General features: G+C 37.8%; 3 protein-coding genes, 1 long non-coding RNA gene and 4 other non-coding genes across 10 annotated transcripts; 5 read left to right on the top strand and 3 right to left on the bottom strand.

The window, feature by feature from the left end:
- Positions 1 to 154: 154 nt before the first annotated feature.
- Positions 155 to 18429, bottom strand: LOC117567834 (bestrophin homolog 1). 3 transcript variants are annotated; one of them, XM_034248077.2, is made up of 12 exons: positions 18283 to 18429; positions 13954 to 14335; positions 12363 to 12473; positions 12123 to 12309; positions 11698 to 12066; positions 10810 to 10938; positions 9064 to 9171; positions 5714 to 5953; positions 5301 to 5652; positions 1784 to 1876; positions 1431 to 1718; positions 155 to 1367 (listed from the first exon to the last, which is right to left on the bottom strand). In XM_034248077.2, exons 2-12 carry the CDS (start codon positions 14022 to 14024, stop codon positions 730 to 732), a joined length of 2586 nt encoding a protein of 861 aa, XP_034103968.1. In that variant the 5' UTR covers positions 14025 to 14335; positions 18283 to 18429; the 3' UTR covers positions 155 to 729. The 3 variants fall into 3 exon arrangements, with proteins under 3 accessions (XP_034103968.1, XP_034103972.1, XP_034103969.1); XM_034248081.2 differs by having other exon boundaries at positions 13954 to 14332; positions 18283 to 18427; XM_034248078.2 differs by lacking the exon at positions 18283 to 18429 and adding an exon at positions 17902 to 18189.
- Positions 2114 to 3266, top strand: LOC127565530 (uncharacterized). The gene is made up of 2 exons (XR_007954851.1): positions 2114 to 2494; positions 2629 to 3266. It is a non-coding gene; the product is annotated as an uncharacterized LOC127565530 (long non-coding RNA).
- Trnac-gca (transfer RNA cysteine (anticodon GCA)) lies at positions 8401 to 8472 on the top strand. Its single transcript has one exon. It is a non-coding gene; the product is annotated as a tRNA-Cys (tRNA).
- Trnac-gca (transfer RNA cysteine (anticodon GCA)) lies at positions 8769 to 8840 on the top strand. Its single transcript has one exon. It is a non-coding gene; the product is annotated as a tRNA-Cys (tRNA).
- Positions 11254 to 11325, top strand: Trnac-gca (transfer RNA cysteine (anticodon GCA)). The gene has a single exon. It is a non-coding gene; the product is annotated as a tRNA-Cys (tRNA).
- Trnac-gca (transfer RNA cysteine (anticodon GCA)) lies at positions 11596 to 11667 on the top strand. Its single transcript has one exon. It is a non-coding gene; the product is annotated as a tRNA-Cys (tRNA).
- A 1328-nt stretch (positions 18430 to 19757) lies between the features above and the next one.
- LOC117569827 (phospholipase A1 member A) lies at positions 19758 to 21162 on the bottom strand. Its single transcript, XM_034251152.2, has 2 exons — positions 20891 to 21162; positions 19758 to 20828 (listed from the first exon to the last, which is right to left on the bottom strand). Exons 1-2 carry the CDS (start codon positions 21054 to 21056, stop codon positions 19888 to 19890), a joined length of 1107 nt encoding a protein of 368 aa, XP_034107043.1. The 5' UTR covers positions 21057 to 21162; the 3' UTR covers positions 19758 to 19887.
- A 1363-nt stretch (positions 21163 to 22525) lies between these two features.
- Positions 22526 to 26899, bottom strand: LOC117570332 (L-lactate dehydrogenase). The gene is made up of 4 exons (XM_034251883.2): positions 26736 to 26899; positions 23423 to 23802; positions 22905 to 23360; positions 22526 to 22836 (listed from the first exon to the last, which is right to left on the bottom strand). Exons 2-4 carry the CDS (start codon positions 23798 to 23800, stop codon positions 22672 to 22674), a joined length of 999 nt encoding a protein of 332 aa, XP_034107774.1. The 5' UTR covers positions 23801 to 23802; positions 26736 to 26899; the 3' UTR covers positions 22526 to 22671.
- Positions 26900 to 27143: the final 244 nt, after the last annotated feature.

Below are 27143 nucleotides of genomic sequence, written 5' to 3' on the forward strand. Positions count from 1 at the left end.
TCCATTTAAGTTTATGATCAACATGTTTTAATTGAGCTTCCAATTGAATGGGCAAAGAATTCTAGCTGCTCTTATACTCGATAGTGTGGCTCTCTTCTACGCATACCTCTGTGACCCATATTAATTGGAATCTTCGTGTTTCGTAGCCATGACCTTAATGATTAATTTCTCTTTATTGCTACTCGATATTTATAAACAATGCTTAGGCAATAGTAGTATGTATGTATGTAAAATAGCAATAATGTTGGTATCAGAATTATACACGGCTTACATTTATCGAGACTTAATCGTTACAAATCGCATATCACATATTGTGTTGGTTTTCTATTTACACGATAGGGATTTTTGATATAAAATTGCTCATATATGTATATTTCGCTTACAAAACTAGCTTATTATGGCAAGTGCCACGAAAAAAAAACAAGTTTCAAATTTCAGTTAGCATTAGGCAACACAAATAGCAACTAGTATAAGTAGATATATATTATATACATGGATCGGTAGAATAGGAATCCATTAACAACTAAAGACTGACATGTGATTAAATTTAAAAATATATCTCGGACTTAGGTCGAGTAATGTGTTTGTTTGTTTTTTTCAAACTCGACTCTTCTCTAATTTAATATCTTTCAAATGGTTCCGGGTGGCTTTAAATATTCGCCAAATTGCTTAATTCCTAACTACAAGCTCTGTTCAATTAGAAAGCTATCGACATTGTAATCATCATCGTTACACATAGACTTCTCCATGCTTCGGCTCTGGCTTCTGTTTGGCCAGTGTTGAGGGCGCCGAGGTGGCTGTGGCTGTTGCTGTGGCTGCTGTCTGTGCCGCCGAATCCTTGTTGTTGCCACCACGTTGCATGGGTATCGTTGCTGAGCTAGCGGTGGCATCCACCGAATCTGTGGGTCCAGCCGAGCGCACAGAGGAGCGCAAGAAATTCGCATCCTGCAGATTGAGGCTAACATTGAAGCTATTGTTGCGCGATATATTGTTGGCGGGGCCATTCAATGGCTTCACCGACAACAAAGCGGTGGTGGTGATGCCACCTCCACTGCCATTGCTCGAGCCGCTGCTATGATGATGATGATGATGCTGGCCACCATCGCCAACATCTCCGCCAACGCCCGTCAGCTCCACGATCGAGAGACTCGAGGGAGAACGTTGAATGGACAACGAGACGGGTATCGTGGTGATGACATCGTTTGGATCATAGCCACTTGCTGTAGTCGTAATTGTCGGCAGCTGAGCATTGGCTGTGAGTGGCAGAATGCTCAGGGTGCCAGTGGGCATGGTCTCTCCTCCAGGGCCGCTGGTGGCCACCGTGAAGGGGAAGGAGAGTGTGGTGATATTGCTCTCCGCGGGCAAAGCTAAAAGTAAGCGAATTCTTTAGTTAGTTGAGTTCTATTTAAGTATTTCCAATTGCCACTTACTGGTCGCTGTGAAGCCATCCTTCAAGCGTGTGGGCATGACAGCCTGAGCGAGCGCCGCTGTTGCCGGATGCCCTGGAATCAGAGTGTTATTCGATGATGAGCTATCCATCTCTTTGATGGGCGACAGCAGCAGTGTGCCCAGCACCTGGCCGCTGTCCTGGTGCAGATTATTGGTGCCATCGTTGCCCAGTTGACCCGCTGTGCTCGTGGTGCTGTGATACGACGGATACATGCCGCCAGTGCTTTGCGTGCTCAGCTGCTGTGGAGCCATAATGACGGCACTGCTTGCTACGAGGTGCGATTCATAATTGCATTTGCTGTGTGTGCGATTTAGGTTTATATTCAACACTTACCTGTGTTAGTGCTGCCATCCTTGGTTACCTCGGGCGTAGGAATTCGCGGTCGCGTCTTGGCCACATTGATGCTCAGCCCATTAAGCTTGGAATCTGTGAGAGGTGGAAAGGCGTTTTATATATGAGAAAACTACTCGCAAACAACTTTATCTACAGAATAACAAGAACTACCATACTGAACGCTCTAAAAAATTATAGGAAAGCCTAACAAAACAATATTATAACCGAGTAAAATGAATTTTTTACGCAAATGCCATCTTATATAACTTGTTGACTATAAGACCAACAGGACAAGAACAATTTCAATTCAGAAGCAATGCAGTACAAACATTTACTTTTTCTTGCGGCCTTTTTGGTGGCTAACTTCCAATTCGTCGAATGTCTTTATAGACACAACAGACATCCGCTTTCTCAGTACATTATCAAAACTTGAATAAATCATTAATAAACTTTACAAAATTACCATGTTGTTAAATTTATTTTCTAAAAAACACTGAGTTTCTATTGGTACAGTCTTAATAATGAAAAGAATTATCTGATTAATAATTTGGAGTTGTTTATGGACTTTTCCAATAATAATAAAATAATAAAAATTAAAACGACACTTTCTACAAAATATGTTTGTATATTTTTGTAGTGATTCAACAGCACTATAATTAAGAATCCATTTTGTGAAAATCGACCGAGTTGATTACGTGACGAAAACCAAAAGTGAGTTTTGAGGTTGTCTCTTTGTATTAAGTTATTTGTACCTATAAGCTAATGGATCGTAGTCGCTTTTGCCATTTATTTAATTCCAAAATATTTACTATTTCTTTTCTGTTTTTTTTTATTTTTGCATTTAGCCATACATGAGTCGAATTACGTTGCGAAAATTCCGAGTAAATATAAAATATTAACATTTTAAAAGAAATAAAATAATTTTAACTATAAGATAAAATACTAGATTCTATATCGACAATGAAAAGAATGGATCTATCAAAATAAGTGAAAGAATTTTAAATCTAAATAATTTATATAGAATTAAATGTATATGTTTGAAATGAATTTACTGCAACTGCTTTGGATCGGTGGACTCTCTTCTGGAAATATCCATATAATCAAATTTGATATACCAATATGGAGTTTATGTAATTAACTCGCTAATTCGTTACACAAATGTCAGCTTTTACATTTTGCTAAACTATAAAAGCCTTAAAACAATGATGTGGAGTAACAATTTCAATTCAGAAAAGATGCAGTAACATCGTTTGGCTATTTCCTGGCTGTTGCCATTTTAGCTTTAGGCTTGCAGCCAGCTGAATGTGGAAGAAAACTGACTACTATGAAACCCATCAAAAGACCCACATTGAGGCCTGACTTTTGGGATTAGTCCTGACAACTCGACAACGCATCAAAAAACCGTAAAAAGAAATATTGTAATTTTGTGAACCTTTCGAATTTGTTTGCATATAATAAAATTAAACAAAAATTGCTTTAGTAATTCGCTCCAGTTCTAAAAAACAGTTTATCTGCTCTATAAGCAAATGTAATACAATTTGCCAATAAATAGTTGATTGAAAGCAAAAGTGAGTTTTGAGGTTGTCTCTTTGTATTAAGTTATTTGTACATATAAGCTAATGGACCGTAGTCGCTTTTGACATTTATTTAATTCCACAATATTTACTATTTCTTTTCTGGTTTTTGTTTTGTGCTTGGCGTTACATTTGTCGAATTACGTTGCGAAAATTAACATTTTCAATGAAATAAAATAATTTTATCTATAAGATAAAATACTAGATTGAATCAATATCGACAATGAAAAGAATAGATCTATCAAAAAAAGTGAATGAATTTTAATTCTAACTAATTTATATAGAATTTTATAATGTTTACATATATGTTTGAAATGAATTTACTGCAACTGTTTTGGATCGGTGGACTCTTCTGGAAATATCTATATAATCAAATTTGATATACCAATATGGAGTTTATGTAATTAACTCGCCAATTCGTAACACAAATGTCAGCTTTTACATTTTCCTAAACTATAAAAGCCTCAAAACAATGAAGTGAAGTATCAATTTCAATTCAGAAAAGATGCAGTTAACATCGTTTGGCTATTTCCTGGCTGTTGCCATTTTAGCTTTTGGCTTGCAGCCAGCTGAATGTGGGAGAAAACTGACAACTATGAAACCCATCAAAAGACCCACATTGAGGCCTGACTTTTGGGATTAGTCCTGACAACTTGGCAACGCATCAAAAAACCGTAAAAACATTGTAATTTTGTGAACCTTTCAAATTTGTTTGCATATAATAAAATTAAACAAAAATTGCTTTAGTAATTCGTTGCAGTTCTAAATCACAGTTTATCTGTTCTATAAGCGTATATAATACAATTTGCCAATAAATTGTTGATTTATTTTGCTATTTCGTTACGGAAATATGTGGATTTGTTTTTACATTTAGGAAAATGTTAATCTGTAATACGAAACAGTATCAAATCAGAGAAAATGAAATTCACATCGTTTGTTTATCTCGCAGCAGCAATCATTTTTGCCATTGGCTTAAAACCAGCTGAGTGTCAAGAAATAATGTCTGACATAAATCCACGTTCCAGAGGATCAAATTATGAATATGATGACTAAGAATAAATAATGCAAATGTGCTAATCTTTGAACATTATGTTTATGTTGTTTATATATTTAACAAGTAAGTGTTGCTTTCAGTCGAATGCGCCCAAAAAATACTAAAATATACCGTAGGTTATATATGGTATATCCATATACGATATACTGCTAACGCTGATCAAGAATATACTTTATGTGGTCGGAGATTCCTCCTTCTGTCTGTTTGTTTGAACATAAAATAAAATTACGTTTGTAATTTGATTTTTTTGTCGATGTGAGTAATTTGAGTACTTGGAAATTTATAAAAGAAAGAAAACATCATATGTGAAAGAAATTTTTCAGGTTCTTACAATACATCGAGGGACTTAGTAGGTTGATTAGCACTACTTCTAGAAGATATTTGCATTAATATCAACAAAATGCAAAATGCAGTGTAACTTATTAACAAATGCATTTGTTTCGTGTGTGCTTTATCTTATATGTATAATTGATAGTGGCTATAAAAACAAGCTACTTTAAAGTACAACAAAAAATTTAGTTCTGAAGAGATGAATGTGCACCTTTTTGCTTAAAACACAATCGATTGTTAAGGTGATTTCCGCAGTCGCTCTTAAGAGCCTCACACTTCGTCCTACATAAGAAAATTTCCATGACTTTCGAATTACTTAATAAACAAGTGGGAGAAGCCAGTAAATTATAGCCATAGAAATGTCAATTTAAAGCAGTTGAAGTATGTTGAATTGTAAATAACGAATTCGTAACAGTAAAAAGTGATCTTACGTAACTTATTCTTACGTTGCTGAAGGAAATTTAATGTATAACTCAGCCTAAGCAAATATATTCACTGTCCTACGAACTGATTTTATAACTGAAGTTGTAATATATAGTCACTATCGATCTCTACTTACTCTGCTTAATCAGTTGGCGCTGTGCACGCAGCGATTTGCGATGCACAAACTTCTCATAGAGACTCGGCTTGCTCTGTTGCTGCTGCTGCTGTTGTTGTTGCTGTGAGCCAGGCTGCTGTTGTTGCTGCTGCTGTTGCAGTTGGTGTTGTTGCTGAAGTTGCTGCTGCTGCAATATGGACAGCGGCATGCCCGACTCGGGACTAGAGTAAACTGAGTTCAGGCGATTGCGATTGAAGGGCAAACCACCCGATGAATAAGCCGTCGACTGACTGCGCATGGATCCCATGCGTGAAAGCTGCCGCACCAGCCAATTGTTCTTGCGTCGCTCTACCATGGGCGTGTCCACGCTCTCCTGCAATGAGGGAAGAGTCAGTGATGAGTTGGGAATTAAATTTTGAATAGTTTCCACTCACATAATCCGCATAGACATCATCGCTGAGCATGCGTTTGCCGCCTCCTGGTATAATGTTGGCATACATGGCATCCTCCTTCTTTACCTTGTACTTCTCCGCGGAACCTTTGGGCTCATCGCGTCGATAGTGCTCGGAGGCCAGGGTGTAGGGCAATTCTTTGGGCACTACGCATTCCCAGTATTGATCGCGCAGCAGCTCGGGGTGCTCCTCGTGCATCTCGTCCACAATCATGTAGGCGGCCTGTAATCGAAATTGAAATCAAAATGGAAATGGAAATTAGCGCGTGCCACAAAATCGTAAAGATCGAAAGTGGATCGATCGTTGAGTGGAGAACGTGTTTGCCATTTCTGATGTCGGGGATGGCACTCGACAAACCCACAAAACACACTGCGGACATAAAAAAGCGAAAAACCTAATTACATCACAGACACGAGCGGCGATCGAACCACACACACACACATACACCCTCCCCCACACACGCGCTCCAGAAAGTGAAATTGTTCATGTCTTTTAATTGTTTCATAATGCCATAATGCAAATTAAGCGCAACCCACGACCAAACAAAATGAAAAACAATCATTTTTGCTCTATTTTATGATCTTTTCACTCATTGTCAAGTGTCACGTTTCAACGTCAGATCATAAAAAACTAAACAACTCTTCTTTTGTTTTCGTCGCCTCTCTTCATTCTGAACCGTGCCTAAAATTCTCGAGACAAAACTCTCTGCTTCCAACTTGATCATAACAAAAAGGAAAAAACCAAAAACAAAATCACAACACAGCTACAGAAAAAGTAAAAAAAAAAAATAACAAAATACATTCAATGATAAAAAAGCTCTACAAAAGAGGTTTCAATGTTTTTTAACAGAAAACCTGTTTTCAATTTACTTTGCCAATGTGTTGTAGTTGTTGTTGCTGCTGCCGTTGGCTTTGTAAATAATTGCAAGCAACCAGCAACAGCAAACGGCAACAGCAGCAGACCCCAAAACTCTGAGATACACAGAGACACAGACACACACATTGTACAACACATGCAAAAACCTCCTCGCACAGCAGCAAGTTCAGAGCCCAATGCGAAAAGCTGCACAACAAAAAATAAATAAACTGCAAAACAAACCTCAAAATCCCCCAACAAAGCGCTGCAACTGATTGAAGTAGGTAGACTAGTTTATTCCCTACACTAAAATGGTCAGAATTTCATATGATCTGATCAGAAATTCAATATAATCTGAGCAGGCGATCGCTAATTCCTATCTCAGCTGTTATATGGTCAAGATCGTAAATATTTTAAGCGCAAATTTGGTTTAGTACACTGCATCCATAAAAGTATTTTTATGGAAATCAAAAGCTGCAATCATGGAATTGATTGTCAAGGTTTATTTTTAGCTTCATTTAATAGCCATTTTATTAGGTAACATTTGAGTTTTAAGTTTAATAATAAGACAAGTTGGTAGCTTCAATGTGGCAAGTAGAGAGTAATTAGCCAAGAAGTGACCAATTTGTTCTAAACTTTAAAATTCACATTAAACTTTATGTTTTAGTTAACAAAGTTTGTTCAGGATAATTTTTTCTAAAAGTGTAATTGAGTTGATAGCACCCTAGTAATATGTTGTTGGCACTTATCCAAGTTGACCATACTATTTTACACTTTCTATTTCAGACTAATTCGAATTTTCTTTTCTGTACATCAAGTTATATTTCATTGTTCAGTTTACTTCTCTGCAATTGAGTTGGCAGCTCTCCAGCGACAAGTTAGCAGCGCTTGGGCACAAGGTGACCATACTATTTTAAGGTTTACAATTAAGTTGGTAGCACTTTGTCAACAAGTTGGCGGCTCTAAGCGAACTGTTAGAACTCTTCTGTTTCCTCTTTTCGCACTTATAAGCTTCTTTTAAGCGCGCAATCAAAGTCGTTGTAGCCGAAACCTGTCACAATTTACCTCCACTGTCATTGAGTATTAAACGCCTGTTATATTTAGCGCGTGGCAACATTGTTTTCTTCCTTTCATCACAAGAAGTTTCGCTGACTCACTCACGTAACAACTGCGAAGAATATGTCAAGCAACCCAATTTGATATAGTGTCCAGGCCGCAAAACTAACTAACAACAAAAACATTTAAATACTTGTGTGTTATGTTAGTTGATAATAAATTTGCAACGAATGTTGACAGTATTATGACTGCCAACTAACTGTTGTTATCTATTGGCTACGGAGTAATTACAGCTTGGGTATTATAACTTGGGGCGGGAAGGGGCAGTGGTAACACCCCTAGTCATCTATTTTCGTTGTTTACTTAACGCATTTGCGAACATTTTTAATTAAAATATTTTTTGTTAATGCATATGCCAATTCACATTGAATATCAAATTGACTGAAGTTTGACATTCATTTAAAACAATTCCGGTTTCTACATTTGGGCTTTTTCTTTTTTGCTGCCTTCCAGACTGTTTAAGTGAAGCTGCTGCGATGATAATGCTAATAGCTTTTTTTTTGTTTTAATATAATCACAATAAATTCCCTAGTTTCGATCTGCTAGCAAATTATGATGAAATTCGCACTTGTTTTAATTGATAGACCACATCCAAATATATAATTGTATGCTGCTCTTATTATATTGAGTCACAAGAGAAAGAAGCAGAGAGCGAGTTTGTGATTCAAAAGCACAATTCGGAGGGGTTATTTCATCTTGGGGGTATAGCTCAGAGGTAGAGTATTCGATTGCAGATCGACTTGTCCCTGGTTCGATTCCGGGTGCCCCCTAAGTTATATATTTTGCGACATTTCGTCTACAAAGCCTCCACAAAGAAATCTATGACGACTCTAGTGAACATATTGAAAGTAGTAGTAAAGCGATATACCAAGTAAAGCCTTCGGTATATCTTAATATTTTGTGGAATACTCATTTGGTATATTTTAAGAATACCGCACTGGCTGCTGTTGAATTCGCACATCTGATTTTGTTAATATTTTGAGTCACACAGCTGTGAGCAGAGAAGAAAGAAGCAGAGAGGCAGTTTGTGGTTCATGATCGCCGTTTGGAGTGAATAATTCATCTCGGGGGCATAGCTCAGAGGTAGAGTATTCGAGTGCAGTTCGACTGGTCCCTGGTTCGATTCCGGGTGCCCCCTTAGTGGTAATACTTTTTGGATTCGATCATTGCCATATTTGAGCACAGCATGTGAGTATTTGCCAAGTATATTAACGTTTGACTAACAAGTAAACTCTACTGCAATTGGTTATACTATTCTCTTGTTCGTTCAGACAGAAGAACAATTCTTAAGTTCCGGGAAAGTAGAATAACTTTCATAGTTCACTAAGCGATTCCCTTGAAAAAAAGTGTTATCAACTCACCTTAATGTGGCGATCAATGAGCCAGTTCAATTCGATATCGTCGTCATCTTCGCCAAAGGGATTAATTAGCACCTCGGCGACTTTCAGCCAGCCCACATAGAAAACGAACTGTGAATTCAATGATAAGATCATAAGATGATCATGGGAGACGAGAGAAAATAAAATTGTAATTAAATGGAATTAATGAAACGCAAATAGGTTGCACAATCGTGAGTGATGTGAGTGCGAACAAACTCGCTGGTAGTGAGTATTCATATGAGTTGCACATCGAATGATTTTCCATTCACTTTTTTTTTTCTCTGTTTTGTAGTTTGGTCTTTTGTGATATTTGCTTTTGTGGCTGTTACTGTCTCACATCGTAGGTAGCAAAATGAAATTAACAGTTATTAATGACAGCTCCTAAACATGGTTGAAAAACACTTGTCGCTGATTTTTATCTGAGGCGAAAAAATGCCATCGTCAAAAACACAAAAGCGAAAATGCCAATTTATTATTTCGAACGTGAACGTGACTCTTTCCGAGTCGTTTACATAACGCAAAACACTTGAAATCTGCCTTCGACTCGGGGCAAAAACCGCAAAAAGCCAACCGACTGCAGTGAGTAAGGTATATCTCGGTCTCTCGATATGCCCAGATATCTTTTACTATATATATATTATGCATATCGTTATTACGCGTTTAGCGGTAGCGACCCATTGTTTACCCTCCCTTACCACCTTCCCTCTAACTCATTTGGCGTTTCAATTTCTGTTTTAGTTTCAATTTCAGTTGCGTTAATGATCCAAAAACCACAATTTTTATACCCGCTACCCATAGGGTAGAAGGGTATTATAACTTTGTGCCGGCAGGAAATGTGTGTAACAGGTAGAAGGAGGCATCTCCGACCCTATAAAGTATATATATTCTTGATCAACGTCAACAGCTGAGACGATCTAGCCATGTCTGTCTGTCTGTCCGTCTGTCCGTATGAAACACTGGATCTCAGAGACTATAAGAGATAGAGCTATAATTTTCTTCGACAGCATTTCTTATGTTTGCACGCAGATGAAGTTGGTTTCAAATTGTTGCCACGCCCACTTCCGCCCTCGCAAATCTATAAAAATTGAATAACAAGCGTAATTTTAAAGCTAGAGCTGCGAATTTTGGTACATACAATAATAACTATAGTAACTGTGATTTCAGAAAAGTTGGTTGCGATCAGATAAAAATTGTTGAAGTTATTGCAGAAATACTTCTGTATCAGCAAAAAAGCCTACTTACAAGGGGTCTTAGTTGCTTTGGCTGACAATCTGGTATATTGTGTCGTCTATGGTATATTTTGAATGTGGTACTATATCGATATACCATATATTATATTTGGTATATTTTTAATATTTTTTGTATATTTTTGGTATATTTTGAAAATAATATCGCAATATTTCGCCTACTTACAAGGGGTCTTAGTTGCTTTGATTGGCAATCTGGTATATTGTGCCGTATATGGTATATTTTGAATGTTTGGTATATTTTTAGTATTTTTGGTATATAATAGCGCTATATTTTGCTTTTACTCAAAATATGTATCGGGTATCTCACAGTCGAACACACTCGACTGTAGCTTTCTTACTTGTTTGTAATGTTTTTGCAAAACGGCGAGACGTGAAAATGTCTATGATTTATGACAAATAATGCGAAACGTGCAAATTATTCATATGCATATTTGCATTTTTTATTTTTATTATTATTATTATTGTTCGACTGGCTCACCTGTAATATGGTAAATAATGGAAAATACAAATCGGGATCCTCGCGTCCCTTGCTATCCAAAACATTGGGCAACATCTGACGACCCATCAGAGCGGCCACGAAATACGTATAGAGCACGAGGGTAACCACCTGAAAAAGTAATTCAAAGAAATTTAATAAAAGCGCCAGAAACAAAAACAAACAACAGCTGAAAGAGTGATTCATGCAACGGGTCGATTAACTGCCAGCAAATTATGATGAAATTCGGACTTGATTTAAGTGATAGATCATTGAGAAAAAAGTGTCTGCTTATCAGCTAAATACATAATTGTTTGCTACAGGGTATTTGAATGTTGATTTAGTCAGACATAACCTTGTGAGTCACACATCTGTGCAGCAGAGAAGAAAGAAGCAGAGAGCGAGTGTGTGATTCAAAAGCACAATTCGGAGGCTTTAATTCATCTCGGGGGCATAGCTCAGAGGTAGAGTATTCGATTGCAGATCGACTTGTCCCTGGTTCGATTCCGGGTGCCCCCTAAGTTATATATTTTGCGACAATTCCTCTACAAAGCATCCACAAAGGGTTTTATAACTATGTGCCGGAAATGCAGGAAATCTATGACGACTCTAGTGAACAAATTGAAAGTAGTAGTAGAGCGATATACCAAGTAAAGCCTTCGGAATATCTTAATATTTTTTGGAATATGCGTTTGGTGCTGTTGAATTTGCACATCTGAGGCAGAGGTGAAAGAAGCAGAGAGGCAGTTTGTGGCTAAAAACCGCAATTCGTAGTGATGAATTCATCTCGGGGGCATAGTTCAGAGGTAGAGCATTCGAGTGCAGATCGACTGGTCCCTGGTTCGATTCCGGGTGCCCCCTAGGTTATATTTTTTCCATGCTCCAACTCACCTGAGTGTAGACCAATGGCACACAGACGGTATCATAGCCAATAAGACCGCCCAAGCGACGTCGGATGTCCGACAACTCAACTAGAATCGTTTGCACAATATGATCGGAGGCAATGAGGCCATCCTTGCGGGCACGATTGATAATGTTGGTGGCCCAGACGAGCGGCATCCAATACTTGGACATGGGACTCTTCTGGTTCATGGCCTCGAAGATTTTCATCTCGGATTCGTGCATTAAGCCCGCATCCACGAGATGCTGTGTGGTGGGGAAGCGACGCTTGACACGCAGCGAAATTCGTTGCAGGGTGATGACATAAGCCAGGACCATGTAACGCATTATGTTACGCCTCATTAGGCGACCCGTTTCGTTCTGTATGAGAGAGAGATGAATTAGTGGAACGTTGCAATCAAAGTGGAACCACTTACGTTAACACCACCTGTGGAGTTTGGAATGGCGGCGCTGATAAACAGGGCCAACGTGTCGGGCCAGGGCAAAAGACGATATTGTTCCCACCAACGCTTGACCACGAGATTCACATAGAAGCCCAGCACAAAGGACATGGGTATGCTCTCCATTTGTAGGCCAAAATAAGTTCTTACTTTAAGAAATAGACTGCAAAGCAAATAGTTCATATATCTATCATATAAAGTCTAGTTAATACTTACGATTGCTGACTGGGAGTCAGCGCAAATCTGTAGACGACATTAATGGTTAAATATAAACACAGATAGGCGACTAATTCACGCCAAACTAATTTGTAAACGCTGCCGCGCCATCTGCGAAACGAAACATAAACAGAAAATAGAGATGCACGATTAAGAGATTATTAAATATAATTTATAGCTTGGGGACTTGTAATTTCCCATCTGACAGATAGACAACAGGTATCTATTTCCTTAAATCAAATCAGGCGCATATCACATTTATTCAAATTCTTTTCAAAATATTTCAGAGTTTAATGGGTCGCTAGTTCTGCGACTTTATTTGTTTTTTTCTTTTTTTTTTCATGACAGCTCCAATGTATTTGGTGGGGTTTTTCGTTTGTTTTTGCTTTTGTGTGATATGATACTAGCTCAACATCTAATGATCTGTATAACCTCCAAGCTGCGTGTTTTGATTGAGAGAATGAAACAGGAATTGCGGCTTATTGGGGTCTTTGTCTCATCTCTCATCCAAGGTCTTTATGTTAATAATATTTGGGTTGCACGATGCGTGATTAGTATTGTATAATATGGGGTATTATCATTATTATTAATAATAATATCATATGTTCTATGCCAATCTGTTGAGTTCCTAATGAATTTAAGTGGCTTTTAAGCATTCCTCAACTAAAGTACTACACGTGAAGCTAATTAAAGTGTAGTTATATTTTTTCGTTTTGTTCTAAAGAAAATTTATAATTCTACGATCAACATTGTATATATTTTTTATGTAACTTTTAAGCTGAAAAACAGGTTAATAATGCACAAAATGTACAAAAGTATAAAAGTGAAATCGTTAAACGTCCGACAGTGAATAATTAAAAATTAAAATTTCTCTGTTTACAGTCAGCTAAAAATATAACAGAAAAAAAGTTACTCGGAACTAGTTGAATCCGAATTCGATTCCCCATTGAAGTAGATAACAAAAAAATTTGTTGAAAATGTAATTTATAGAAATTTTTAATGAGCTTTTGTTGATGGATTTATTAGATAACTCCCTATTGCAAAATGTAATTATCAGATTTTTTACGCGTTGCAAATATTGTTTAAGCACAATGTTTACACAAATGGCAATAATATAAGATCGAAACAACTGTGAAGTAAATTGTTTACATTTTGTCGATTTGTTTACTAAGTATATAGGTTGTATAGTATATATATTTATAGATCGCAGATTTCTTTTTGTCTTTTACTCGCTACTCGCTATAGTTGAAAACAAACGAGAGTTGACCGCTCGCTGTCTGGTTACGAGTGACTGCACTTTAGAAACAATTAATGCGAGCTTACAAAAAAATATAACTAGTAGAAAACAAAACAACAAACTACTGGCAATGGGCACTTGACTGGGATAGTCGCTGGCTACTGGAAACTAAAATATGTGTGTAGTATGTGTGCACTGTGGACTGTAACTGTGTATTGTACCCAGAGTTGTACTCATATGTGATGTTAATTACTCGGACAAACACTCATGACTAATGCGAAAATCGCCCAGACAGACGTTGGCGTTTCTATGCAGATCTTTTCTACTTTATACTTAAGTATTATATATACTCACTTCCAGAGGATTTTCCAGAAGCAGCCAAAGCTGCTGCCATTTGGCACTTCGCCAGCATATGAGACGGTCATTGTTGTTGTCCACTTTACTTTAGTTAGATTTTACTAGTTGCTGTAGTTGTTTTATGTAGTTCAGTTTGTTTTCATTTTGTTTTTGGCGAGGCTAAGTTGGGCGTCATTCATTGAGCGCGAATTTAGTTCGGCTTCGCGACATTGACAGCGCGGCATCGAAGTCGACGTCGTCGTCGCCGCATTGACGACAGCGCTCTCTTCTCCTCTCTCTCTCTCTCTCTCTCTTTCCCTCCCCCCGTTGCAGTCACTTGTAGTTGCTGTAGTTCTGTTAAAGCAGGTGAATTCGTCGACTTCTCCTTCTCCTTCTTCTTCTGAAATGAACAATAAGTGAGAGCGCGACGATCGCGACACACGTTCAGATAACTGTAAAATTATTCACCAACACAAGTGCAACTCATGCAAATACACTGCAAACAACAATCGACAGCAACAAAGTACAACAACAACTCTACAACTCTACAACAACGACAACGACATCAGAAAAAAATAGCTAAACTTAAATTCCAACACGTTTCCCAAGTGTTCGTTGGCGTTGGATTTTATTTTATTGTTATTGTTGTTATTGCTTTTGCTGTTGTTTTTGTCTTTCATTTGAATTATTTTTACATGCGATTTAATTTAATGCACTTTTGGTGAAATTTATGTAAGTTGTTTTTCCTTTTTGTAACAATTTAATTTATTAGCAATCACTTTATATTTATTACAGAATTTATCTTTCGTTGTTTAAGCAATTGTAAACAATTATTGTAATTGTTTGCTGTATAAATTGAGTTAGCAAATGTTTTAAAGTTTTTAACCATTTTCGTTTTGTAAATTTTTCTATATTTTATTTACTTTTATAATATTTTTTTGTTTTGCTTATACATTCTTAAGTTTTATTTTTCAATTTATAAAATTAAAGTACAAAATTATCTAAATATTATTTTAGTTTTTCTTTCTTTATATTCAATTTGGTTATTTATTTATTGTTTATTTTGTTTGCTATTTTACTTTATTCAATATCAATTTTATTTTGTAGGAATATATCAAATTATAAAAATTATATTTTACTGCTTTCATATCTATTTTTTGCTGCATTAAATTTGAAATTTTGTTTTTTCAGTTTATATTATCGAATTTACAAAAATTGCATTTGATTACTTTTTATATTTTATTTTATTATATTAATTTTCATATATTTTTATTGTGCTTCATTTTTTGGATTATTTATTATTATATAAATTTTTATATATTTTATTTTTTTTTTGGCTTATTCATTTTGAAGTTTTTCGTTTTCGGCAATGTTGTAATACGACCGCAAAATCGAATTACTTTTTGATGCTGGGGATTTTTTGTTTGCTGTTCACTTGTAGCCCTTGAGGGTCTTTTTGTTTTTATCTGTGCACTTTAAGATCAACCAGGATTTCCCCAACAACACAAAAACACAACCACACACACACATACACACACAGAGGTAATCACTATAGACTGGCTTTAATATGGGACACACGTGTTTGTTGTTGTATTCTCTTTAAGTGTTTACGGCGAAAAAACCTTGAGATTGCCGAAAATTGCTTGTTGCTTTTATTTCTTACTATATTTATGTTATTTTTTTTGCCAAGTCAGCATTGTTGCCGTTTCGCATGGCTTTTTGCTTGATTGAAGATATTTTACTTTGATTAATTGAGCGAATTCGCTTGGGATGGAATGATTGAATGGTTTATTTATTTTTTTCTTCTTTTCGTTTTCTTTTTTTTTTTGCTGATATCTGTAGAATATCTGTCTGGGATGGGATGCAAAACCAGTTGCCCTACAGTTACGACTATATCCACACTCGAGTCGAGTCCCAAGTATTTGCATAAAATATTTATAAACTGTCGATCGGTCCAAGTATTCTGTATATATATGGGGAGTAGAGATTGGTGAGAAACAGGTTCCCTACATGTGAAGAGGGCGCTAAATTTTCACTTAAGCGCGTTAATTTCGTTTATAAACAAGAAACGTTGACAGAATCGCAACAACGACTTCGACTTCGACTACGATATACTAAATGTTAAATCGGGGAAAAATGTATGCGAGAAGATTTGAATAACTCGTACTAACTAACCGGTTAGTTGGCTCTCCACCCATGCCCATGATGATGCCCATGAATTGCATCTTGAATGGCTTTTTCTGAGTACTCTCTCGCATAGTCACGCTGTAGGTTAATTGCACTTCTCCGGACTTCGGGAGTGTTTTAATCATTAGCTTAAGCTCAAGCCACCCGCTTATTCCGACAGCGACATTGCCCCCTTGACACACTTCCATAGAATTATTATAATAATAAGCAATATTTGCAGGTAGTTGAGCCAAGATCGGAGAATACATTTTTTACGACTTTATTTTTTAGGGGCCAAGCACGTGCCGAGTACACACAATTCACAACTAAAAGATTAGTTTGCCAGCAGTTTTACAGCTTATCTGTTTGCATAGAAATAAAACAAAAAGTGTAACCAATGATGACCCCACGATGCGGCCAAAAGATAACCCAAGCCAAGAACTGTCCCAAGAAGATATGTTAGATAGATATAAACACACACACGTATCTAAGACAGCATCGCAATCTTGTGACAGATCAACAATACTCGTGGGTTGAGATAAAAATACCGAGCGCACTGAAATTGCAATTGTATAAAGGAAATTGCGTATACGACGTGTCGCCCCCATCAACATCATCATCAAGTGAAGATATATTGGTCATGGTCTTCAGCGTTGACAACGTTGTTTGTTGTTGATTTTTATACAAATCCATTACGCGCTTTTCACTTTCTTTGACGCAAGCGCTTTTAACATGTTTACAATTTGTTTATTCAATGAGTCAATTTCAATTTAACCTATATTTGATATTAAATATTGTGATGCATTGCACAAGAATTTAGCATTGAATTAAAGAGGATATTTAGTTGACAATGCTTTCGATATTTAGCAAGTTATGGCTGCTGAATATTTCATGTTAATTGTCTAGCAAATATTAAGAGGTATTTCCTAATCGAGCATTCTTGACGTTTTTTTGTGGCTTCTTCTTCTCCCCCCCCCCCCCCACTCGAATCGACGAAGCAAACCTGCACACTTGCACTTTTCTTAAGCCCGTTCTGGGCTTCAAATTGAGCTTCGGACAGTGGGAGTTTTCAACTTCATTAGCACACAATAAAAAAGATTGTAGATACTTGTTTATGATAGTCGTTGTTGTTTGTTTGCATTGTTTGTTACTCGTATTTTCCATAAAATCGTTAATGCTATTTAAACGCATTTTTTTCGAGGTATTAATTTGGCTTAATTATTGAAAATTAACGTGATCATTATATTATTGAAATCTAAACTTGTAAATAGTCGTTTAATTTGTGGTTGCTTATTTTTTTATACAATATTTAATTGGCAACTATTTTGGAATATTTTCTTGTTGCAAAGATTTGAATTTGATATGATAAATGATGCTAATCAGACGAGTGAATAAAATCGTAATTAATGACTGCCAAATGCATTTTGTTTATTGTTTTGTAATTTGTTTTAATGATTTCCATTTATAAAATTTCATGTATTATTTACGTGCACTTTTCCGCAAATTTATGGATTATTTTTATTGTTTACTCGATCGATTGTGTAATTGCGTAATTGATTGCTTTATCTCGAGTCTCTCTCTCTGATGTCACTTGTCGAGAACTCATTTAACATTTTTCAATTGAAAAATTACAACCAAATTTGGAGAAGTTGCACATTTCTCAGTGTGTGTGTGTGTGTGTGCCAAGCGACACCTAAGAGACGAAGAGCCAAACGAGACGAGAGCTCTAGACACGCGCTAACAGATACAGATGCAGATACACGTACATAGATACAAGCTGAAGCTCAAACTCGCACTCACCAAGCCAATAGATACACGTATCTATCCGATGCGTGTATCTGATGAACTGACTTTAAGCGAGATCTTCTTTGCAGTTCAATTTTATGTTTTACTCGTACAAATTTCTGAATTTAGTTTATTCACTAAATGCACTTGTGTTTCACATTATTTATAAACATTTGTTGTGCATGATGTACATAACACACTTGTGCTTAGACATTTTATTTGTTGATTATACACGTCTGTGTCTTGTTGTTGTTGTATTTTTTGGAGCTGGGTTGATTGTTCCGCACGATCAACGCGGTGGCGAGTGAACAACGAGAGTTTTTTTTTTTTTTTTTTTTTTTTTGTTGTAGTTTTTGGAGCTGCCAAAGCGGCGTTAGGTTTAGCTTTGTAACATACCGACGGGGCACCCGACGGGTTTATCGCTGCCTCAGCTCGTTCCGATGCCGATGCCGATGGCGATGGCGATATCAATTCCGATTCCGATGCCGTTGCCGTTGCTTTTGCCGGACACAACCAGACAGCACGCTAAACTCAACTAAACTGCGCTCCAAGACTGAGCGCCGTCTGCTCTTAACTCACATTTTTTCAGCGTCGAAACTCGGTAAAAAAAAAAATAAAAGCAAATGACAACAAAAAACTGTGTTGGCAACAGGTAGAGGCAAAGGTAGAGGCAGCATAGTGGCTGTCAGCTCTCATAGCTTGCAGTGTGCGTGTACAGAGAGCAATAGTTACCAAGAGAGAGAGAGAGAGAGAGAGAGAGCGTAATTGTCGAATGTGCTTTATGCTTTTGGCTTGGGGCTTCTGGCTTGGACATCAGCTGATTTGTAAGTCAGAGATCGGCCGAGAGAGAGAGAGAACGTTTCAACTTGGTCAGCAGACAAAGGCCAAGTTGCCAAGAGAGTGCGAGAGTGGAAAGCAGACAAAGAGAGAGAGAGAGAGAGCGATAGAGAGAGAAATGCATTGAATGAGGGAGCGCTAGAGAAGCCAAAGCGTGGCAAAGTTGCGCTTTAAGCCAGGGCTGCAGAGTGTGATAAATGTCCGATGAACTATACTTTAGATAACTTAGCTAAATTGGAACTTATTTTCTATTTTATTGTATTCTTTTCCGCTTATTGAACAATTTTTCGTATTAAAATTTGTTTAAAATTATTCTTTTTTTCTGTCGTTGTTAACAACTTAATTTTATTTAACGATAGAAATAAATGCTCAGCAAACTATTTTAGTGAAATTTTTATAATTACATAAATACAATTTAATTTTAACAGTTTTAAGTTTTGTTTCAGATTAATTGTTTCGCATTATTTATTTTTATCCAAACACTGCATTTCAATTAACTACAATTTTATATATTACTTCTTTATGCTTCATACAAAGTAAACTCCAAAAAAAATGTTACTAATTATTAAAACAAATTTCTTATTTCTTCTTCATTTTATTTAAGATATTAATAAGTTTATTCGGAGAGTGAATATATTTAATTTCTGTTCTTAACACACAAGCAAATAGTTTTTAAAATTTATAACCGAAATGTGTGCTCTTCATGAAATAATAATAATGTCATTGCAAATATCATGATAAGTATATAAATATGTAAGTATGATGTTTATACATGGCGTAGTATGTGGCTTTGTCGTTATAAAACTTGGCAGCACTGTTCATTGCGTCTGTGCACTAAATTGTTGCATACTTTCAGGCTGTGACTTATTTTGTATGGAAATGATGCCGTTTGAAATTGATATTGATTTTGAATTGATGCATTTCATGAACACTTGCAAGAAATACCTTTAGCAATGTTTGTACTAATAATCCTTAAATTATAATAGTCATATTTTTGGAAGTTCTAACGAAATAATAAACCCAAAATGCTCATAAATAAGTACTTTAATAATGTTTAGCTAAGCTGCATTAGCTCACTCGTTACATCCTTCGCTTATACTAAAACTATGCATATAAAAACAAACTGTTAATCCTAAGCCACAGCTAATCCGCTGTTCGATGGCTCTAAGCCTGAACGTTGGCTGCTTCTGGCTGTCGCGTCTTGTACCTGAGGCCATGTTCCATGTACGTAAATGGAGGATTCGGCTGCGTCATGCAGAAGTAGAGACCCTTGGAATTCGGTGGATAGATGAGACCAATGTTCAAAGTGTTCTCAAAACTGCAATCGCCCTGCCTGAACTTGGCCCAATTCTCGCATTTGGTGGCCGGAATCATGACGCCCTCGATGAGTGCCTCCATGAACAAGACAAATGGATACATGTGACTGCAGATCTTGGTCTCGCAGCCCGGCTGAAGTTTCTTGCGCGGAAAGTAGCCAATGCCATTGGGATAGATGTCCACATGACCCAGCGGCACTCGCACACCAAAGACATCGCCCTCGCCGTGCAACACAACCACACGACTTGCAACACCTTGACGCACCAAGATGTCGGTGGTGCGACACATTGTGGCCGGATCGATGGCAATCAATTGTGCCACCTGCCGCTTGTTACCCTTGGCATAGAGATCAGCACCCAAAGCAGCAATATTCGCACCCACCGAATGTCCTGCGAGTGTGATATCCTCTGCAGAAATTCCCGCATCTGTGAGAGCGCTGAGCAACTTGTAGATGGAATAGCCATGAACGGAGAGATGATGCCGCACGGTGTAATACAATTGTGCCACATTCGTGGCAAAGTCCACAACAATCACATTGAGATCTCGTCGCGTTGTCTGCAACAGCATCAAATGCTCCTGCACACTGAAATAACTGTCCGCGGTGTGAAAGGCATTCACATAAATTAAGGTTCTTCTTTCTGGATTGATGTCAAAGTCACGAATTTCCGGTATGGATTTGATGGGCAGTTGAATGCTTTGATTGGTGATCGTCATCACATGCAGACGCGCATCGCTGGGATTGATGCCATCGAACAAGGCCATGACGCCCTCATCAACAGGTGCATCGCCTGCAAATCCATTGATTACCATTAAACAGTAAGTAATTAGTTCCAGAGTTGCTTCGACTTACAGAAGGCATGCCAGCCGCGATTTAGTTGCTCTGAAAGCAGTTCCAGATTGTGCTTCTGTATGCGATTGATGCTGGCTGAGCCAGAGTTTCCTCTGATCAGCCCAAGGAACAATACAGAGCCTATAACAAATGCCAATCGCTGGCTAATTCTTTGAACTTCTCTCATGGCTGGACTGGTCTGGACTTGGCCAGCTCTGCGCACTTGCACCGTCTTTTATAGCCACGTTAAGACTGAACTTGAGCTTCGCTTATCTTCTAGCTTATCGCTCAGTTCAGTTTGGTTTTTGGGGTAGTTGCTTTATTCGGCATTTTGCACGTTCGACTCAATTCGAGTAGAATCTTGGAATTGAAAAAGTGTCTGGATTACGTCTCGCCCCACTACTGTCACATAGATTAGCGCTTTCTGTCGCTTAAGATAACACTCGTTGGGCTATCTATCTACAAGTCGATTGATTATCGTGTCGAATCGTGCCTCAACAAGCAAACGCTTAGCTTGCGCTACTTGTAGGCACATAATTTGGCTATCAAATGTGAAATACTCTATGAAAATCCGGCTGTCTGTCTGTCTGTTCATTTGTTGACAAACTACAGTCTCGGTTCATTTATTGAAAAGCTGCCGTTTATTTATTGACAAGCTTAGCATTTCAGATATCTAGTTGAAACTTGTTGTAGAGAAGATCTTTATAGACAGCACATATGTTGAAGCTGACAAGATTGAATGAATTTGTCATATGGTTGACATAATAATGAAAAGAATGAAGTTTAAGTTTTGCTAAAATATAACATAATATATCATTTCTTTCAAGGTATTTAAGAAGCCTGCTGCAAGTGTCTTTAAGCCAATCTGTGACAGATCGTAGAAGATCATATATCATATCATAGATCACATACATATATCAAGTAACTTCTGGTTCATGTAGGAAGAAGAAAATGTTGCAAGCATAACTAAATGAGTATTTGATTATCTCTTCTCACTAAATTTGTTATAAACTTGAATTCAGTTTTAGCTTTGCTATGCTTTCAAAAGATTTGGTAGACATGTGATGATTATATTATTATCTACTTTATGAATGAAGCCAAGACTAACGATAAGTAAAAGCTTCTTGTTATATGTCTCTATCTCTCACTCTCTACCTCTATCTCTCCATGTTTCTTCGAGACTCAATCATCTTCATTCATAAGTTACCACAAGAGTTGATTCATATTCGACTTCCCTTTGCCTAGATTCGCTCTCATTTCTTTTTCATTGAAGTTTTCGAACGCTTAAGTTTGTGGAGTTGATAGCATAGTTATCGATATATTTCATTGTGAATTCATTTTGTATCCATATCATTTTAATTTTTGTTTTTAATTGAGTGCGAGAAGACAACTAGGTGCTCAACATACAATTATAATAAATTTGACTATATGATTTAATCATTTAAATATGCGATAAATATGACTAATGCCCGTCGTGGTGCAAAGCCATTTAAGATTTACGCTAGTTTCTGAGGTAGCGATGGTTGTTTAGCATACTAACTAGAATTTCTAGAAGTACTTTGCAAGATTTTAACAAATTTCAACTGCAATAACAGTTTTATAGTTAACAATTGATAAATGATTGTAAATCGTTTATGTTTTCTTTAAGAATAAAACTTAAGTTTTTAAAATTTATTTGTAACAAACCCAAAAGAAATACTTTAAATAATAAATAATGTGTCTGAGAAATGGACTAAAAATAAACATTGGTGGAGACAAAGAATACTTTGCTTGTTCTTCGCTGATGCTGCTGCTGACTTAAATTAGAACTTTAGGCCAGCTTGGACATCGGCCATGATATTGGCCGACTTCTGCAGCTGCTCCACCTCGGTGTCGGTGAGAATCTGCTTGACAACGGAGGTGACGCCATTGGCGTTGATCACACAGGGCAGCGACAAGAAGACATCCTTGTCAATGCCATGTTCACCCTGAAGAAGAGAGAGAGAGAGGAGTGTAATTAGTATAAGGAAAATACTGAAATAAGTTCTTAACTCACCAAGACGGAGGTGGAGATGGCGGCAATGCTGCTGGTGTTGCGCAAAATGGCCGAGGCCAAGGAGGCAGTGGAGAGACCAATGGCCCAGGAGGTGTAACCCTTTAGCTTGATGACTTCGTAAGCGGAGTCAACCACTTGCTTGTGCAGTTCATTCCATTTCTCTGGATCCTCGCCGGTGCCCAAAGTCGGGTTCAGTTCACGCAAGCGAACGCCAGCGATGTTGACGCCAGACCAAACTGGGACCGAGCTGTCGCCGTGCTCGCCAATAATCCAGCCGTGGCAGGAGGTGGGTGCCACGCCCAGACGCTGCGACATGAGGAAACGGAAGCGGGAGGAGTCCAAGTTGGTGCCGCTGCCAATGACGCGGTTCTTGGGCAGACCCGACAACTTCCAGGCCACATAGGTCATGATATCGACGGGGTTGGAGACCATCAGCAAGATGGTGTCAGGGCTGTACTGTAGAGTGGAAAGAAAAACAGCATTAGTAATGTACAAAGAAGGGAAAGAGCAGCACTTACTTCGACCAGCTTGGGGATGATGTTCTTGAGGATGTCAGTGTTGCGCTGCACCAGCGACAGACGAGATTCGCCCTCCTTTTGACGCACTCCGGCGGTGACAATGCACAGACGCGAGTTGGCCGAAATGGCAAAATCGGTGCTGGCGGTGATCTGTGGGTTCTTGAGGAAGTTCGAGCCGTGCTGCAGATCCATGAGCTCACCCTGCAGCTTGTCGGCGCAGACATCGATGAGGCAAACCTCCTTGGAGACGCCCTGGGCGAGAATGCTGAAGGCGCTGGCCATGCCCACCATGCCGATGCCCACAACGGTGACCTTGTGTCCCGAGCTGGGCAACACTTCAGCCACTTGGGCCAACAGACTGTCCTTGACGGCGGCCATTGCTAAGTAAACGAGAGAGAGAAAGAGAGAATGATTATTTAGCATGGAAATGAATTAAGATTATAACTTAAGTAAGTAAGGTTAATGTCTAGGCTAAGCACAGGGATCACAGAATTCCCTGCCCACAAAGTTCGTTGGGCACAAAATTCCTTGGCCACCAAATTATCTTGCAAAGTAAGTAAATTTAGTGGTTTGGTGTTTGATGATTTCTTCAATCACAAGCGAATGAATTGCGGGAATTACTTTTTTTTTTAGCAAGGAATTTAATTAAAGCTGAAGTTCAAACCACAAAGGTATATATCTAGGCTAAGCACACGGAATCCTGTTTAATTGGTTTGACTTTTGGTGATATCGCAAATCATTTGGGATTTGAGTGTGATTCCCATTTATTTAGTATCAACTTGTGTTTGTCACGTGCCCAAGTTCTCTATTTTTTTTGTATAGTATCCAAATTAGCGAGAATTAGTTAATGCCAAGCGAAAGTAAAAGTGGAAACATAAAAATCAGCGGCACTCACACGCGCATTCATTCATCAACCATTCACAGAGACAGTGACAGAGACGGAGACAGACCTATGTGTCGGCGTTGTTTAACCTTCATGAAGGTCATATCTATCGCAGACACGCAACAGCAGCCGGAGCAATAGCTGATGGTAGTGAAACCTCTACGCAACATTTTTGCCGAAAACCGCCACAAACAAATTATTATTAATAATTTCTATTTTGCTCGTTGCTGTCCGCTTTATATGCGAATGACTCTAGGATGAATTGCAGGGGGGAGAAAGAAGAGGGGGCGGAAAACCATCGTCACATGCCACACACACACGAATTCAATTCGAGCATTCGAGCTAATAAAACCTCATTAACCCCCGTCGTAATGGGTGTTGTGTTTTATCAGAAAGACCTTGTAAGAAATTTCGCAGAAGTACTCGACACTTGATATGATATGACAACCTCATCATGATGTTCAGCTAATCATCATTAGAATCGGAAATAAAGTTTACCTTATCATACTATAAGTCATTCCATTAATTACCGCACTGAACAATCGATTGCTAATCCAACGCACACTTAATTACGATACCAGAAATGAATAATATTTGCGTTATTTCTGTATTTTTAAACTTCATGACGTATGTATTGAGTACACTCCTCCATAATCGCAATTTCCAATTTCTGGGTTCAGTAGGTCGGACGCCAATGTTTGCATTAGATTCCCAGATAAGATTGCAAAACAATTGGCAGCTGCTTATCAGTTATCAGCCAAGTATGCAAATATATATGTATGTTTTAAAGGGGTAAACTATTTCAGCGATTATATATTGTAGCACTGAGCTGAGCACGTTTCTAATTAAGAAATTGCACTCAGCGTCGTTTCGTTGTATTGCCCTTACCCTGAACTTGAGAGTTTTTCTAATTAAGTGTGCGGTTTTGACCAGAATAACAACTCGTAACCAGCAACTCGAAATACAGCTGCAATTGAGTTGTAAAAAGCGTGATTATCGCTTGTTTTGCAAGACTATTTACCGATTTATGATTCAATATAATGAGGAACTAATTTTCAAGAAAGCTGTTCAAAGAAATGTGATTAGTATGAGAAATTTAATGACTAGAGTTAATCGATATCTTTTCCAAAATTAACTTCTGTGTCAGCTACAACTGCAAGACGAATCAAGATGATATGAGTTTGTACTAGAACTATTTAGCAACTCTTCAAGTAGAAACAGAAAAGAGTAGTATACATGTTTGAAATGAACTTAATATTCTTCTCTAGCTAACTTTTGTCAATGAAAAAACTTTGTCGATTTATTTTTCAAATTTAGATTATAAGTCGCATACAACTTCGGAAAACAACAAGACGTTTTGAGTTTCAACTGGAACTGTTTAGCAGCTCTTCAAAAGTAGTCTAAAAATTTAAAATGAACTTGAAATTCTTCTTTAGGTAACACTTTTGTCTTAGCTGCTGCTTAATGAAATATCAGTGGATATTTCAATAAAAAGTTATGTCAGAGAAACTACGAATTTGAACATTGAAAATTTAATTCTTGTGATCTTTCAGTAAAATAATGTTGAAATTTAAAGTAAAAGTTAAAATTGTATAATAGCTAAATGAAATAATGCTACCAACATCTCTAAAGATGTCTGTTACAATTGAAATTAACAAAATGAACGGGATTCAGCAAGTTGTCCTAATATAGAAATTATAAAAAATCAAAGGGAACAATGACAATATCTCAATTACAAGAAAATTCATCAGCTATAACACTAAGAAGTTATTCAGTGAAATTTCAGCAAGATCTGCCTAGAGACTGCTGAGTTCTAATAGAACAGCCAGTTCAACATTCAATATTAAACGCCTGAAAACGCCCCTGCTGACATTGCGCCACACATTTTCATAGCAAACTAACTTTTTCATACTCTTTTCAGTAAATCAGCGTACTGTTTTTTTTAGAGATTGTATTCCGTGGAACTGCTTGAAACATTCGTAGTTAAAATAACTGATATGAGGTCATTCTGGTGACAGTTTCATGCGATTTATCGAGGTTTCGTCATGCAACACTGGACAAGTTCACTTGTTGCAAGCAACTAGGCCAGGCTAGAACAGGCAATGTCAAATGACCTTCTGTGAAAGTCAAATGTGTCTGAATTACCAGCAAACGGAAAATGAAAAGAAAATTTCAGCACAGCTGTTTTTCGTTTTTGGGTTGGAAAATTCGACGCATGCGTTGCGAAAGGAAAACGAAAGTGAAAGTGCCTCACACAACAAATGTACCATAAAAAGGGGGCAAGCAGACAGGAAGTGCCCTAGCACAAGGCCAAGGGCGTTTTTGGCCAGAAAGTTGAATGCACTTTTTGCAACACAGAAAATAAACTTAGGTATAAACACTTGTGAACTTTTTTTTTGAACGTTGATATGCTTGATTATGATTGCTTACTTTTGGTTTTTCGGTTTTATTTGGAATTCACTTGAATTGAATGTGTTGGATGGATTTTGCGGTGGCGCCTCTGGATTGCTATTATGTTAGCTTAGAGGTCGTCGACGTTCCGTTCAGTTTGCGCGCTCGTTGCGAACTGTTTGTGCTACACGCGAGACTCGTTGGAATTTTGCTGCCGCCGCTGGATTTTGTAGCCATTGCCGCTCTCTACAACAGCAGCAGCTGTCGACGTCAACGGCGACGTCGACGTCGCTGCCAACAGCTGCCGGTCAGGATGAATGACGAAATGGCCTAAACGGCATTGTGAAAGCAAAGCGAGTCTCTCCCAATTCGCTCTCGCTCTCTTCCTATCTCTCTCTCTCTATTGCTCAGTTTCTTCCGCTCCAGAGTTATTCATTTATTTATTTC

This window comes from Drosophila albomicans, chromosome 3 (genome assembly GCF_009650485.2).
Source record: "Drosophila albomicans strain 15112-1751.03 chromosome 3, ASM965048v2, whole genome shotgun sequence".
NCBI classification, from domain to species: Eukaryota; Metazoa; Arthropoda; class Insecta; order Diptera; family Drosophilidae; genus Drosophila; species Drosophila albomicans.